This window comes from Actinia tenebrosa, unplaced genomic scaffold (assembly GCF_029948245.1).
Source record: "Actinia tenebrosa isolate PJP-AT-01 unplaced genomic scaffold, QUT_ActTen_1.0 PGA_scaffold10__47_contigs__length_13832649, whole genome shotgun sequence".
NCBI classification, from domain to species: domain Eukaryota; kingdom Metazoa; phylum Cnidaria; class Anthozoa; order Actiniaria; family Actiniidae; genus Actinia; species Actinia tenebrosa.
Genome location: NW_028292570.1, coordinates 3499279 through 3517375, shown reverse-complemented (window position 1 = coordinate 3517375; position 18097 = coordinate 3499279). Strand labels below are relative to the sequence as shown.

Sequence of the window (18097 nt, the reverse complement as noted above, 5' to 3'; positions counted from 1 at the left end):
GAATGAACTAAATAAATGAATAAATAAACAAACTCATGTACAACCTTACTGTGATATTTATTTTTGACATTTCTAAGAATAATACAATCTATTTTCAGCTTTATTATGATTATCCTAAAAACTACACAATACGTAACAAAAATTTCAAATTAATCATTACAAAACCACCTTAATGAGAATATATGACAATGGATACTTTGAACTAAAAATGTAACGTTATAATTATAGAGTCCAAAGTATAAAGAGCACATCACTTATTCCACCAAAAACATTTTAAAAAACTTGAGATACTTTTGAGCCTTAGGACAGTACCAATGCAGAACTTTTATTTTTTGGCATATTAAGAAGACTATCTATCGTATTCATGTCTCAGAAGTACAGTCTGACAAATAATAAGATGAAACACAAGAATTTATAAATCTAATAGTAGAGATAGCTATCAAAACAGTAAACGTAAAAAGTTAGGAAAATCATTGATCATTGCACCTTTTGGCCTTAATATTTGCAAATGATAGTTGATCAATTCTGATCATTAATACACAATTTGAACACTTTGAATACTTAGGGGTGTGGTCAAAACAGTTGGCCTAACAAAAGACCTGATTTTATTGGTTTAGAAAGTGGGTACTTAGAAGCAACCCTCTCCTCTCACTGGCTCATTGCAACGCTCTGCACTTGATGCCTTTAAAGTGCAACTCACCCCTAACTCAATATTTTCAGTGTTGGTTCTACATGAAGTGAATAGTTGGATGGTAAAATATTTGATGTGTACTTGTGTGAAGCATCTTAAAGATATCAAGGTTTATACTTCCAATATGTGAATGAGTGTGATGTTATAGGAGGCATTACTAAATATACAAACCTTTTCTAGGTCAGTGAAACATCCTGACAGTGACTGTATAAAACATCATTGTCTTACTAAGAGTTTATAGAAAAGTTATTGTAAATTTTCTTTTCTCATTCAATTTATAAATGATGAAAAATATACACAAATTCCATTTATGATGTTACTACACTCATTAACATATTGGAAGTATAAACCTTGATATGTCCAGGATGCATCACTCAAATCACGTAAAAATATTTTACCATTCAACTATTCACTACATGTAGAATCAATACTGAAGATATTGAGTAAGGGGCGCAGGGGTGCCAAATTGTTACAATTATGCTGTATCCCTAAACAGCTCAAACTTTCTAGTCATGCTTTTCCAATTGTTGTTAGTCTTTTCCTGAATTAGTTCCTTAAAAAAGAGCAAGGAAATTCAGTATTTCTATCTTGTTCGTAACAGGACAAGATATACTTGCTTCTAAGCTCTAGGCTTTTAAGGAACACAGCTTAAAGTTGCTTTAATCATAAGCTCTAAAGGAATTTTTCCTGTTTCAGTCGTTTGTTTATTCACAGCTTACAAACATAAGCTACTTACATGTAACTTGCATACTCAAGGATCCCTAAGATCAATACATCTATATTTCATGCATGTCTCCATTCTTTTTCTAAGGAACCTTAGGATCGGAAACCTTAGCCATGTTGGATTACTAGCATTAAGTAAAGAATTCTAGCAATGTTACACCAACATAGAATGATGAATACAGACCATTTGGGATCCATGGTTTCTATAACCCACTAAAAACAAAAATACTGCTTTCTGTCGGATTGTTTCTCAATTATAGATTAAGTGCGTTGTTTAGAAAAGGTCAGTGAGGAGTTCGGTCAGGTGAGGAGCCACTTCAGGTCTTGATGCACGTATCGTAAGGCGATACATCTAAAAAACAGAACCAAGAATAATAATAATAATAATAATAATAATAGAGTACAAACACTATAAGTGTGTAACATAAATACCACTGAATACTGCTAAATTATGCTAATCCTATTGTTTTCTATTGTTTAATTAGCACTATTTACTACTGAATAGTGCAAAGTGTTGCACACTTTTAGTGTTTGTACTCTAATAATAATAATAATAATAATAATAATAATAATTAAAAACTTTATTTCAAATACTAAAAGAATAATTGCTAAATAATAATAATAATAATAATGATAGAGTACAAACGCTAAAAGTGTGCAACACTTTGCACTATTTAGTGTAAATAGTGCTAATTAAACAATAGAAAACAATAGGATTAGCATAATTTAGCAGTATTTAGTGGTATTTATGTTACACACTCATAGTGTTTGTACTCTAATAAATCCTTTATTTATAGAGGGTGGCACTAAATAGTAAAAACTGTGCTATTAGTCAGCAGAGGAAAGAAGATAGAAAAGATACGGTAAGGATCATACAAGACTATACTATGTATTGATTGAATGGAGGAATCAAGGATTAAAAAGTCATCATTATTATATTTTCAAAGTGGGCCACAATGTTTGGAATCAGGGATCAAAATTTTGTGTACAAATTCAGAATCAAATTGAAAAAAAAAAAAAAACAACCCTTGTCAGGACAAAATAATTTAATAAAAAAAAAATTTTTCATTACCTGTGCTTGTCGATTCGGCTCCAGTCGTAATAAACATCCAATCTGTGCTACCTTAACTTTTATTATTCCAGCACAAATGAAGTTTTCTGGGTTGGGGTCAACGTTGTTCTGGATGGCAATGCCAAACCCTGTCAACTGAGTAAGGAAACAAGAGATACCAAACAGTTAGTCCACATAACGATAACAAGTTTTCTTTATGTTAGAGAAAAAATTTGTGACAAGTAAATTTGGTTATAGACTGCCATCTATCATTATTAATAATTTAGCTATAGAATAATAATTTTAATAAACCATTAATGATGCATTATTGATCCATACCTTAGTAGTGATAGCAGCATTATCCATAGGATATTTGGCCTGGAATATTTTTTGGCTTTCTTGTTGGGGACTATAAAAGAAACAAAAAAATCTTCAATTCATTTTATCCATACCCTCTGGATGGCGATGCCAAACCCTGTTGACTTTGAGACAACCTCTGGGCTTAACTAGGTCAGGACATGGCTAGCTCAAAGATATGAAACAAAAATCATTCAATTCATATTTTATGGATAACCTCTGGCAACCTCTGAACAGATTTAAGTCAAGGCACAGCCAACTCACAGATTCAACCCTGAAACAACCTCTGGGCTGATCTAAGTCAGGGCATGGCTAACTCACAGATAGAACCCTGAAACAACCTCTGGGCTGATCTAAGTCAGGGTATGGCTAACTCACAGATTGAACCCTGAAATAACCTCTGGGCTGATCAAAGTCAGGGCATGGCTAACTCACGGATCGAATCCTGAAACAAACTCTGGAATGTTATAAGTCAGAGCAAGACCAACTTACAGATCGATTGCTGATCAAGGCCTGGGCATGGCTATTGAAGTATCAGTAAAATTCATAGGGTTTTTAGAAGACTATTCTAATACTGATACAGATTGGATGTTGGTGTAATGGTATTTATCAATAAAAACATACTTGCTAAGATGCTTCCAGCGAGTGAAGAAATCTTGCGAATTCATCTCTGCAGAAGTACAGAACTTGGACAGGAATACTGGAATCTTGAGATTAAGACTTTGCACCATTCCACTAACACTGGTGAAGAGAGAGAAGAAAACAATGAAACTATCAACAACCTGACTAGTGAAAACTTAAGGTTAACAATGCACGGTAGCAGGTCACCATGGCAACCACTCTTACTATAAAATAAACACCTAGTGCCTAAATTAAATTAGAGCACTCATAAATGGTTAAGGGTAACAATGCTCAGTGTCACCACGGTAACCAATTTTACATTACGACAATCACCTACCAAAATTGCATATTTAAGATCGGGCACTGGTAAAAATCTTGAAGACATTCTACAGTGATGAAGTGTTGGACCTGGGCTCCGCCATCCACCGCTGGTGGAGGAGGCTTAATGTCGACTTGGAGACGTGAAGATTTGTTAAGAAAAATATGTAGAAATATCTTTATATAAAGAGAGAATTTATGCATTAACCATTTACACTTATCTAATATACCACCCTCTTAAAAAAATAAGCTCTTCTAATATCTTCTTCTGTACTAGAATACAACACTTTAGTCTGGGTGTTATGCTTTCTATTTTCATACCATTTCATTGAGGGGAGAAAAGATGGAATGTCTGTAGAAATCCCTATTTTTATTGGTTTTATAGGGTTCTAGATAGGTGTCCCCAATTAGTTTATTTAAATAAGCTAGAACGACATGACACAGTAATAAAGTTTATTATTATTATTATTTTTATATGGCAAGGGAGAGAACAAAAGATCAAAGGTAAACCTTTAAACCATACAAAACTTGACTTTTCTGATGAGATTTTTTTTAAATGAACTTTTTGATGAGATATGTGTTTGTTCTCAGGCTGTAGCAAATATAATTAAGCATATTTTTGCTGGGTGTTTAGAGAACACATGAAATCATCTCTGGTTTGCTTTTAAGACTCAAAACGAGTAGAAAAAACAAAGAAATGAGATCAAGTTTATCTACCACAAATGTAACACAATTCTAGCATCAAAGTAGGCCAGGTTGCTGACTGACTTGTGGACATTACAGGGCTCAAAATAACTGCTGGACATTGGACAAATTCTGGCCAGAACTGGGACTTTTCCCGTCAAATCTTTGCCATACCGGTCATTTTGACCAATAACGTTTAGCCAGAACTAATATGTCATGGGATGTAAAAGGATATGAGTACTAAGATCTCCCGGCATGTGTATTGATGTAGAAAAGTTTGTAAACTGTGAAGACGTCTTGTTACCATAAAACAAACCAATTCGACCTGAAATATGATACAAATTTATTAGTAATGGTACGAGTCGTTCGTTAACTTTAACATGTACAATTTTACTAAAATTGACATTTTAGCATCTATGATGAAAGCTACCATCAGAAATATATTGATTTTAATCGGCCCGTGAAATGAAGTTGTATAATAAGTGAGTCATATTTAATGAAAACAAAAGAAAACAATTACAGCGCTTCTTAATCACACGCTCAAAATCGTGAAAAAACATTTCAACACAGAATAGAGTTTTGGTGGATGCCAATCAAAGTGTTTCACAGCATTGTCAGAAAACACACAGCTTTTAAGGGCACATGCCTATGGAATGTCATGGAAATGCATTGATTGACGTCCACCAAAACCTACTTCGTCAGGATGGAAAATATTGTATGATTTCACTCGTGCGATTGAGAAGCGCTGTAAATTCCTGTCTACTAATTTGTGTTATGCCTACTATATTCTTATGGGCCAAGTAAGATCACTTTAGTATAAATATCGCAGCAACATCCATTCCCACATGATACGTGTTCTGCAAAATTTTACGAAATAAATGTGGCTTGGGGGAGGGTTGGGTGGGGCACCTCTTGGGATAGAGAATGATTAAACTGCAATGGTAACACATCACGATGATAAAAAGAAAATCAAAAGTTGCAAAAAATATATACCTCAAAATATACCTACCTAAAACATCTTTGAATTCAGATTTGACTCCAATTTGGATTATATCATTTTCAAAAAGAATTCCAGTATTCTTACATACAAATCTATAAAACAATAAGGAAACAATTTATCATAATGATAATGTTATGGAATTGTTTAAAAGAAAATATTATTCTTAGACAAAATACCACTGTGCTCCTTGATTACAGACTCATTTACTCAGGGTTAACCTCGCATAGTATCTAAATATTCACAAATACCAACGGTAAAGTAAATAATGCACAACTTCAATGATACAAACACTTTGAAATTCCACGGACATTCACTGGAACACATGAATATTCTGCACAATTCTCAAGGCTAACCCTGAGCAACAGATAACTCGAAATTGGAGTAATGGATGTGTTTGTTCTCAGGCTGTAGCAAAGACAATGTAGTATATTTTTGCTGGGTGTTTAGAGAACACATGAAATCATCTCTGGTTTGCTTTTAAGACTCAAAACGAGTAGTAAAAACAAAGAAATGAGATCAAGTTTATCTACCACAAATGTAACACAGTTCTAGCATCAGTAGGCCAGATTGCTGACTGACTTGTGGGATATATCAGACTGGACAAATGGTGTAGATACTTATGATATCTTCTGATGATGCTGGAGATGATGATGATGATGACAAAAAATATATTGATGATGACTGCAATGCTGCGATAAAGGTGGTAGTGGTGGCAAGGAGATGGTGATGATTATAAAATGACAATGATGATACCACGCCAATAATTATAATGCTGATTCTGATTACTTGTGACCAAGATGATGATGTTGATGATGCCGATGATCATGATGATGTTGGGTAATGATGATAATGACACAACATCAATGATTATAATGATTCTGATGTTGATCATGATAATGGTGGTGTTGATGATCAAGATGATGATGATGCAAATGGGCCAGCAATAATCTCATTTTGATAAAAGACAAACTAAATGCCATCTGTCACAAATATTTCACATACTTTTTAAGCATTTCTTCTGCACCAGGAGTTACCGCAGGAGAGCTTCCACTAATAGTACTTGCTGCAGGTGTCTCAAACACATCAACCAACAACCCACCACCTGACGGTGCTGCATTAGGGACAGCACCTGGTGAACTTATGGCCATTAAATCTAAAAAACAAAAGCATCTGTGTACAACAAGGCTCATTTCTATTTAGTTTGCTAAGAGATAGTATGAAACAATATCAGTAGAGTGGTAAATAGAGCCCACAAATCTATACCGTGTACTCCTTTTTGAACAAAATGATTGGCCAATGACAATCATGTGCCATAAAGAACATGCCAGCAAGAGAAAAATTTTAACAGATATTTTACCACTTAAGAGATTTTTGTGGGAGATACATAATGTCTGCTCAATGACCAACATAATGAATGGTGAAAGTGGGAAGATTACAGTGCAGATACTCTAACCATGAACACTTCAAGGTTTTTTGACATTTTTTCAACATTTTTCAAACTTTATTTAATGCGTTATCCAATCACGACGATCGTTAGGAGTTCTATTTTTAGCTTTCTAATGGGAGCTACTGAAAAACTAAATCACATCAATTATATCGTGTGTTCTGATTGGATGATGCCTAAAAGTTGTTTCATTCCTTTTAAGAAGGAGATCGCTGATTGGATAGTTGTAAAAATGTATACAAAATGTCAAAAAAAGATTAGAGTGTCTGCACTGTAACATGTGACTGGTCAAGAGGACTGACTCGTCTAAGAATGTTTGTTTCAACAAGTGCCAAATTTTGGCAGGACATTGTCTGTTGACCAGCCACATTTATGGATAAGTTATTTACCTGGTTGAGGTGCAGCGTTCTGGATGGGAGCAACCTGTGGCTAAAAAGAGAAGATTCTTTCAACACTTATGAAACATATTTAAGAAATAGAACAGCTTTCTTCATGCTTCATTTAGTAATAAAGCAGGAAGTGATAATATCTGAAGCGTGAGTTGTAGATGTTCAGTTATACAGTGTATAGTAAAAAGAATAACTTATGGTTGGCAAAGAACCTTGGCGAAATGTCAGTCACTGACAAAATAGTCTTTGATCTTAATACTATTAAAACAACTCACCTGGAAAATTAAAATCAACACTCTCAACAAAAATAATACACAAACACCTACCATTCCAGGTGTACTTACTTTTTCAACAGTAGAAACTTCACCATTTGAGGTTGGTTTTTCAGCCTCTGGTTTTTCATCTTTTTCTTTAACACTATTTGGTTTCTTCTTCTTGAGTTTGGCAAGGATCGATGACTCCCTCTCAGGGAAAGGGGGCATTTCTTCCAAAACTGTGGCCTGGAATTAAGAATATTGTTCCTTTAAACTTCAAATTCAATCGATAGACCATAAAACAACCTCTGGGCTGATCTAAGTCAGGACACAGCTAACTCACAGATTGAACCCTGAAATAACCTCTGGGCTGATCTTAAAATCAAGGCATGGCTACCCTGACAGATTGAACCCTATAACAACCTCTGAGCTGATTAAAGTCAGGGCACGGCTAACTCACACTCTCACAAATCAAATAATCTTACCAATACATCTGGTGAGGCTACAGTGCTTAGCCTCAAGTATTCCAAAGCTCTCTGTTGTATCTCAGTATCTGCATTGCGAAGGTTTGAATCGCTTTTCAGGATCTAAGGAGACACAAATAGTCAAATTAATAAATTTAATTACCTTATTGGCATCATTGTCTGTAAGTCTGAGCCATTATTTATTCATTAATCACCATTCTGCCTAGTTGGTCAACCATTAAAACATGATATTTTCATGTATGTATTTAATAATTCATTTACTAATTAATTCACTTGTTCATTAGTTATCATATATAGTTCTAATACTCATAAATTATTCATGAGGAAAGGAGCCAATCCCATTGTTGTATTTGGGATTAGAGAAGATTCTGTAGTAATTGGAACTGAATTAATTTTGTTCCAGCTACTCCAAGTAGAATAATTAATGAGCATGAGAAGTCATTTCAAAGCCTCCAATATCGGACTGGATGGGATTTCAAGTCCGCACAATTAGTTCCAGTCCTTGGCTGTGCCTCAGACTGGAACTAATGGCTTGGACATGAAATCCTGTCCAGCCCTTATTGTCGGCTTTGAAATATTACTTCACTCACTAACGCAATTAATCATTCAGTCATTCACTACTTCATTTATTATCTCATTCATTCAACTATTCATTCATTTTTTCATTCATTCATTATATTTTTATTTATTTGCTTATTTGTTTATTCATTCTTGATAGTGGTGTATTTTCACCTCTTGAATGTAGCCCTTGATTTCAGGGAAAAGATTGATAAACTTGATATACGTTGACAAGAGCAGCCCTCTTGTTGATTTGTGACACAAAGGAAACTTGCTATGAAGAAGCTGGAACTGAACCATTGGGCTGCATGAACAAAAACAAAAACACATCAGATTTATAAGTTACCCAAGCCGTTTGTTCCTGTGTGATCATCCAACTTGTGAAAGGCTCATCATAATCATCATTATCACTAGACACACCAGGAGGCACTTAAAGCCATCACACTAGATAATAATGCTTTCCATTTCAGTAACAATTCAGTTTTTTATGGCATAGGGTCATAAGCTATTATTATTACAGGGTTCATGCTGAGGTAACCAGTTAAAATTCAAGGACTATTCAAGGAGTATACAAGGACCCAAAAATGAATTTTCAAGGAGTATGTTCAGCTAACTATGTCAAGGTCTATTTCAGAACCATGCAAGTAATGATCAATGCAAAAATTCAAGAAGTTTTCAAGGAGTTTTGCTAAAATCGTGAAATTCAAGAGCTCGATCTTCAAGTGCCCTTGAAAACGTGAATTAAATTCAAGGAGTTTTCAAGGAGTTAAGGAGTAGCACGAACCCCTGTTGTTGTTATTATTATTATTATTATTATTATTAAATACTATACTAACCTTGACCGTGGGTCACCAGCGATTAAGTTTCCAAATTCTCCCAAGATATATCCACCAACCTTGACCATGTTTTCATGACAGGCAGGAGATTGCAAAGCCTCAAAGACAGTTTTTGCAGCATAACCTTGGATATCATCTCTGTTGATGACAATCTGAATAACCCTGTACCAAACCTCTTCGCTGACATAATCTCCTGCGATCCTTATTAACGTCAAGATGGTGTCGACATACCAAGTGTAATTGGTGGCATATTTCTCGGCTAGGATTGCTACTTTTAAGACCTATAATAGGTAAATTAATAAATTAAATTACCTTATTGGCATCATTGTCTGTAAGTCTGAGCCATTATTTATTCATTAGTCACCATTCCGGCAAGTTGGTCAACAATTAAAACATGATATTTTCATTTACGAATTCCACAGGATGTACAGTCCCATTTATAACCAACATCCAAGATTCAAATTTAGTAAAAATACACAGGTGATTATTGAAAGTCTCGTGCGCTGATTGGTCAAGAAACTCACACTATCACACGATAATCAACTTGAGCGATAATCCAAAATGTCTTTTATCTCCTTTTTATTTTTGGGAAGAATCACCTGTGTATTTATACTAAAACAATTATTTGCCTCAGCCTCAGTGAATATCGGGGAATATTTACTGAGACGCGACAAATAATATTTAAATAAAAACCAACATGCGAGTTGATTGAGTGTTGTATACTGTAAAATAGTGAACGCAGAGGTATTATCTGTGGGGCTTACAGGGGTTTCAATAGAAGGCGGCTACCGGCGGTTTATCGCTGGGTACTTACCTTCATACCGCCGGCTATTTTGCGAATCAGTCTTAATAAATAAGAAGTAAAATTTGTGGAAACAGACGTCTACTTTTGAGTTTCATCCATCTACTTCAAATATTATTGAAAGCCCTGGGCTTATCTCATAGGAGTGCCCCTTACGAGGAGTGATCATTTGGCGAGTCAGGACGGTGTTGTAGTAAAATTTCTCACCTCGCACCTCTTGAGGTCTGGGTTTTGAATTTTCTGACTTTGAGGATTTTTCTCACCCTCTGGTATTTTCCTTCCGTCCTCTCAAATCAACTCTGACTAATTCAAACTGGTTAGAGCTGTGCTCTGGAGTCATACATGGACTGTATAGTGGCTGCCAGAGGTGCATTATTCCTTAAATGAGAATGACACTTACCATTTCTTCCTTGATGGAGTAATCAGCTGTCTCTAAATAGTCAAGCATCTCGGAAACAATCTCTTCTGCATTGTTTTTATCACACATTGCATACAGCAGATCCACAGCTCTTTGACGCACACTAACATCCCTTTCAGTCTATTTAAAACAAAGGTATACACTTAACAAGATAAAATGGATATCACAGGGTGTAAGATAACAGCTGATCAGATGCCAGTCATAATGACAGGTCATATTACTATTTAGCTCAGTCATATCCCGTTTCTGGTTCAACGTTGTGGTTAAAATGACTGGTAGGACAAAGATTTGACAATGGATTTGCTGCTAATGCGTCATATGTCTTTCATCGCTTTGAGTACAACGGGTTGGGTTGCTAGCTTAAGGTAGCCACAAATGAATTGAGTTTGTTTGAAGTGTTGTTCTAAGGTAGCCACATGTGAATTGAGTTTGTTTGAAGTGTTGTTCTCTCCTATGCTATGAGGGATTTCTCGAGGTTCTCCGGTTTCCTCCCTCCATAAAAATCAACATGTAAGTTGAGTGTTGTATAATGCATAGAATATTGAATGTAGTGGTAGTGCGTGTGAGTGAAAAGTGTCCTCTGTTAGTGCAAAAGCGCTAGAACAATTAGGCACTTAAATAAAGATATTTAAGAACTATTAACAGTAGATGGATAATAAACATTATTGTCCTTGTGAAATTAATGTCCAACGTTACCTTCAAAGCACCCATGACTGTTTCTTGATGTTTTCTCACAGCATCGACAGAGAACTCACTGTTAGACATCAGACAAAGACCTTCTAGAGCAAGATATCTGGAACACAGACAAGCAAAGCAAACATTCTTGACATTACTGGACTAGATGCATCATAGTATTATACAATAAAATAAATATCTGTTGTCATAATAGACCTAATCGGCTAACGTGTTGCTATGTAGGTACCACCTAATTCAAACCTTCTGGGAATAGAAGCAATTGTCTCTACGAATTCAACTGTGAAACCAAAATATAATGAACAATGAAACTTAGTCCCATGTGGTTTGAATTGGGTGGAAATGTTTATAGCAACACGTTAGCCGATTAGGTCTATTGGTGGTGTAACAATGGGGGCAATCGTCCCCATAAAAAGTTTGCTTTCTGCGCCAAAACTTAATTAATTTATTAGTGCGGGGTTCCTGTGGATTTGGTGGGGAAATAGGGAGATGTTACAGTCTCCCTGGCCAGAGGCTAATGTTCCATTATATGATACACTCCTGGTTACTACCAATACATTCAATTCGTTCTACTGTAAGCACAAAACTCTCAATTTTACCTCAAGTTTGTCTCTCTGTGCGTCAAGAACTGCCCAAGTTGGTTGCATCCTCTTATGAGTAAACTTTGTTCGCTAAACATAAAAAATAAAATGAATAAATAATTCAACTCTTTTAAAGTATTACTTTTGTAGTTTTTAAGTAAAAGAAAAACTACAATTGCATTTGTATTGACATAGCAACATAAATTTTGAAACATGCACTTGTCACTTGTAACTTTCCTTTACAAGATAGGTTGTTGACCAAAAAACTTAAATTAGAATTTAAATTAAACAAATTGCGTCATCACATTGTCAAAGTAGTGTGGATCCGCAGCTTTGACGTCAGCTTTATCTGTCTGTCCTCTTATTGATGATAAAAAATAACCAATCAGTGCGCGCGAAATTTGTAAGTTAATTCAAAAATATTTTTTATCAAGGAGTCTTGGACTTAATAATATAAAAGTAAATATATAATAATAATCAACTTTATTTCATGAGGGTAAAACATGTAACGGTGTAAACTGACAAACTTGTGGCCCTCTTACAAATTAATAGAATCTAAAATACAAATAGCTAAGTAACAATGTGTAGTTCCAAAAATTATCCACACCACCCTCACGGCCAAATTTACCCCCTGGAAATTCAAACTTTTTTCCATACAAATTCTGTAATTTTTGTTCTTTCTCTGACCCCCCTACTCTTCGGAAATTCCAAATTCCTCTGTGGGGTGGGTATGGATGATTTCTGGAACTACATTAAATATATTAATTCAATTAATCTAAAGAACTTGGATATCAAAAATGTATCTAAAAAATATTTACTAATCCTAAAAAATTGAAACCTAAATGTGTACAAATGTCTTTCTAACCCACGACAGCTGGCGACGTAAAATGATATCTTAGTAACTGCTTACAGTACCTGTCCATGTGGATGATAAGGTTGATGGCTTCGAACAATACGGCATTCCTAGCATTGGAATGTTGCACCTTCTTGGATTTAGGAGGCTCCTAAGATAGTATGAGGATACATTAAGCACTCTTAATTGGCTTCAGAACATTGTTTGGCAGTAATATATCTCTTTATCTTCGGCGTAATGTTTTTCCATTTCAGATCACGTGTCATTCTCTCGAGAATGAGATTCTTTTTTCGAGTTATATTCCTTTATGTGTTTTCTCATGCGCAACCATTAAACAAATAAATGATATTCTGGGGAATGACACATGGTTTGAAATCTGAAAATATTATGTGTAAGCCAAGGAGGTCTATTGATTGGCTGATGTACTGTATCATACCTGAGCCTTATTGAGAATTGTTTCCAGACATTCATGAAGCCTTGCTGCAATAGCAGGGTCATCTAAATAGAAAAAAAAGTTTATTTTCAAGGGAAAATAATATTTTTTTGAAATATAATAATGATAATGATAATAATAACTTTATTCTTATATAGCACCATTTCTATTTCTGTCCAATGGCACTTTACAAATTACAATTAAACACTAAAAATATGTGGTAAAATAATTAAGAATTATATGAAGATGTTAAAATATATATACATTAAAATTTATTTTCCTAGTTAGACCCAGCCTTTACACCAAGCCCCACATGCACCGAATCCAATGCAAACGAGCTGGTTTTCAATCATTTACAAGGGAGTGAACTAACAAAAGACATGGCGGCCATGTTGGTTTATGATATAACAAAAGAATTCATTGAGATCATTTCTTTTGTTATTTTAACCAAGATGGTGGCTATGATGTCATGTGCAAACAAAGAATACTCAAGTATAAAATTACCCTTTTTTATGACTCTCTTATTTTTTCATATTTATAATCAGCAACCAACATGGGTTCCCTTTCATTGACACCATTGTTTTTGATAAAATCCCACTTGTTTAAATACAGGTCTTTAATCTCTTTCATAAGTTAGCATTTAAATGCAGTGAGACAGCACATTGGCATCACAAACCAACCAAGCTTTCCCATAATGTATTATACCTGGTGGTGGGTAACTCTGCAGCAACTTTAGCAGCTTGATGCAAAGCCATGGGGCTGGAACAAAGTAGTAAGTATAATCCTGAAGATCTGTGTATGATGAGGTAACAATCTAAGGAAAAACGAAATCATGAATGCAGTAATTATCAACTAGACTGACATTGTATCTTATTGGAATCAAGTGTTACCAGTGTATTGGGGTTCTCTGGGGTCTCAGATCAATACCTGGAATCAGCATTATGTGTAAGTATGATTTGTTTGTTCTCTCCCTTTATTCATTTAATTATTCCTACGAAACCCAACACTCTAAATTCCAATTCCAACTAAGAGTTAGCCATGCCTGACTTAGATCAGCCCAGAGGTTGTTTCAGGGTTTGATCTGTGAGTTAGCCATGCCCTGACTTAGATCAGCCCAGATGTTATTTCAGGGTTCAATCCGTGAGTTAGCCATGCCCTGACTTAGAGATCAGAACAGAGGTTGTTTCAGGGTTCTATCTGTGAATTAGCCATGCCCTGACTTAGATCAACCCAGAGGGTGTTTCAGGGTTCTATCTGTGAATTAGCCATGCCCTGACTTAGATCAGCCCAGAGGTTGTTTCAGGGTTTTATCTGAGTTAGCCATGCCCTGACTTAGATTAGCCTAGAGGTTGTTTCAGGGTTTGATCTGTGAGTTAACCATGCCCTGACTTAGATCAGCCCAGAGGTTGTTTCAGGGTTTAATCTGTGAGTTAGCCATGCCCTGACTTAGATCAGCCCAGAGGTTGTTTCAGGGTTCGATCTGAGAGATAGCCATGCCCTGACTTAGATCAGCCCAGAGGTTGTTTCAGGGTTCGATCTGTGAGTTAGCCATGCCCTGACTTAGATCAGCCCAGAGGTTGTTTCAGGGATTGATGCCTTACTGAAGATGCCTTACCCTACTCAGCCTTGATACTGCAAGCTGGATGCATCCCTTGTATTCATCAGGGTAGTGGTAGACCAAACCATGAATAAGGCTGGATGCAGATGTCACTACTCCCTGGAATATACAAAACAATTAAACAATGAAATAAAAATAAATGATACATGATGTTGTTGATGATGATACATTATGATGACCACTATGCATGATGACGTTGATGATGACGATATATTTATGTTGATAGTGAAGCATAATGATGGTAATACACGATTGTAATGATATATGATTGTGATGATAATGACACATGATGTTGATAGTGATACATGATGGTGATGTTACATCATAATGGTGATACATGATGATGATGATAGAACTACAGGTATCCCACTCATAAAGCAATACGATGCATAATACAATTCTTACCAAGTGCTTATCATTCAATAACTGTACAATCCTTGAAGTCCATTCCCCTGGTGGTAGAATACTCTGCTTCAACCTAAACAGCTTCAACACACACAATGCAGCACACTGCTTCACATTATCAGTGGTATCTGGAGAAACCAACAGTTTGGGAATCTCGATACCAAGGTGATCAACCATTTCTTGATTGCCGATGTTCGCAATACACTGCAGCGCTAGGCACACAAAGATGGAGTTGCGGCTTGACAGGTCATTCTTGATGTTTTGGACAATCAGTTTGATCAATTCACTGTTAGCACTGACGAGAACTGATATGAAAAGGTATCCCTGCCAAAATAATCAAAAATGAATTTTAAGAAATGATAGAACAGCTTGAATATCTTTTGACTATGTTTTGTTGTTTACAAGGTCTACTGTTTGCGAAAAGCATAACTAAGGTCATATTTTGATTGTAGCGATCATAACATGCATCAAAATTACCTAAAAGCACTGAATTACACTATATACTTGTACACTTTATATATGTATATATATATATATATATATATATATATATATATATGATACAGTAATGATGAAAAGGTAAATTATACACCATGAAAAGATGAAAAAACTTACTCTTTTACTCCTACGAAGGACTAGCGTCTGAAACGTCAGTAAGTTTTTTCATCTTTTCACGCTGTATAATTTACCTTTTCATCATTACTGTTTCATTAGAAACACCAACGCAGCTCACACTAGTTTTTGGCTAGTTATCTCTTCTATATATATGATAAATATTTCGGAGTCTGTGAATAGCATAATTTGATCAACACATTGCCAAATTAAAAGAAATGTCTTAAAGTAATGTCAAAAGTAGAAAGTGACTAGACAGAGTTCTTAAGCTGGCACAAAAGAGTATTATCATTACAATGAAGACATGGAGAGGTGATGGAGTTATGCTCTCATTTCACGTGCAGATCAGATTTCTCCATATCCAAATACTAATTGATTTACTGAACTAATGATCTTAGCTGACTATATTTTAAGTTTTTTACACATTAGATAATCCTAGAATGTAAGTGTGAATTCAATAAAGTACATTAATTGACAGGGAGTATACAAGAAATGTGTTAAGTATAACTACATTAAAATGTAACAATAATAACAAACACAACAATATAGAATAATTCACTATCTTCATAAATATATTCCATTTTGTACTCTAGAAAATCAACATTTTAATAAATGCTTGGGAATATATAGACTTAAGAAACTTAATAACAAATTTTTAATTTTAATACGCGACCAAGAGCTGAAAAAAGGCAGACTGGAGACAGGCAATAACCTTTCGTAACTTTGCGGTTACAATTTTCTTAAAAACACCTTGTCATTTAACACCAAATTTGTAAAAGTTTTAGATAAAGCAGAAATAAATTACTTAAAGTAAACATGACTATAAGTTTTGTGGATTACTTAAAAGATATTTTAAAGAATTTTTGAATCAAAAACGCCCGCAAATCAAACACAAAGTGGAACTCGATTTATTAATTGAGCAAAATGTTGTCTCTTATCCATCCGCAAGTTAAAGAGTATGACTATTTCCTTAGCAATAAGAAAGCTAGACATAAGAATGGTATCAAAAAGGAATATTAAGTGAATATATTTGACATTTGAAGAAATCTTACAATTTGTTTTTCGGTGTACTTGTTGGATGATAACAAATTCACGGCTTCCATATGACCAAAATCAATATCATGTCCAAGGAGGAAGATAAAGAGTAATTTACAGACGTATTTTTTCTTCTGGTATCCATCCAGCGTTTTATCACCTTTAAAAAATACAAGACATAAATTTAAAATCAGTAATAATGAATCGAAGCTTTGATCAAACTCGAGTAAGTATGTTTCATGAAATTTATCAACTTCAAAAATCGTGGTTTAGAATTGCGTGCATGGAAAAATATTCAGAACTCACCTTTGAATTTATTCCTGATATTTGCGAGTTCTTTGTTGATTCGCTTTATCTCAGCTTCCTTCGATTTACCTGTAGATGAAATCAAATAAAATGTGATAAAAAAATTACCCGCGTTGAATATCGTACACTCGACTCGAGTTAACTCCTGAAGCCGGCCGTAAATCATGCATTTGATTACACTTTCCACGTGTCAGGCCGCGTTTTTGCCCTAAAAACTTAAAAATTCAATCCATAGATAGTTTTTGTACTCACAGTTACGTATGTCGGAGATAAAGACCGCTAGTCCTCGCATCCCTTCGCCTTTAACGGCCGGCATTTTGGTTGTCGGGTGTTACTTTATAACGAGACCACCCCTCGAATATCTGTACTCAGTTCCAGTTGGTACGGGAATTATCGCTGTTAAAACACCCTAAACACCTCGAAATACTCTCAAAATTGAATCAGTGCTGGAGCAGAAGCCTTGGAGTAGGTACTCGAGGTGTTTTTGGAGGAAAACAGTGCAGAATTGTTGGATTTTTGAGGTGATCGTTTGATTTCAGGCCAAGAGACTCTATAAGATGGCAGCCGCCATCAAACACATGGAAACGAGGCTGGGCAGAGGCGCCCGCAGTACATCAGCAGTATGATGGGCGGGGGAACTTGAGAGTAACGGAAGAGACTGCTGGCGGGGGGATATTGAATGAGGAGAAAAAGGGAACTGAGTAAGTGATTTTTGAGATTTTTTTTTAGCAAAGTCGCGGCAATTGACAAGAAGACGTAAATGAAGGAAGGAAGTAAAAAGGAGAGAAGAAAGAAGGAAGCAAAAAAAGAAAGGAAGGAAGGAAGAAAGAAAGAAAGAAAGAAAGGAAAAAAAAGAAACAAATAAAGAAGACAGACAGACAGACAGATTGTTTTCCCTATTATTAATATGACAACGACAATATTTTATCT

At 35.2% G+C, this 18097-nt stretch overlaps 1 protein-coding gene across 1 annotated transcript; it reads right to left on the bottom strand.

Moving 5' to 3' along the window:
* Positions 1-38: 38 nt before the first annotated feature.
* LOC116302853 (AP-2 complex subunit alpha-2) lies at positions 39-17752 on the bottom strand. The gene is made up of 24 exons (XM_089026532.1): positions 17420-17752; positions 17168-17236; positions 16879-17021; positions 15215-15538; positions 14807-14908; positions 13897-14005; positions 13195-13256; positions 12821-12909; positions 11924-11995; positions 11328-11424; positions 10614-10751; positions 9412-9692; positions 8750-8879; positions 8018-8119; positions 7623-7778; positions 7279-7318; positions 6448-6598; positions 5455-5537; positions 4682-4770; positions 3781-3905; positions 3447-3563; positions 2805-2874; positions 2487-2621; positions 39-1766 (listed from the first exon to the last, which is right to left on the bottom strand). Exons 1-24 carry the CDS (start codon positions 17481-17483, stop codon positions 1689-1691), a joined length of 2826 nt encoding a protein of 941 aa, XP_088882658.1. The 5' UTR covers positions 17484-17752; the 3' UTR covers positions 39-1688.
* Positions 17753-18097: the final 345 nt, after the last annotated feature.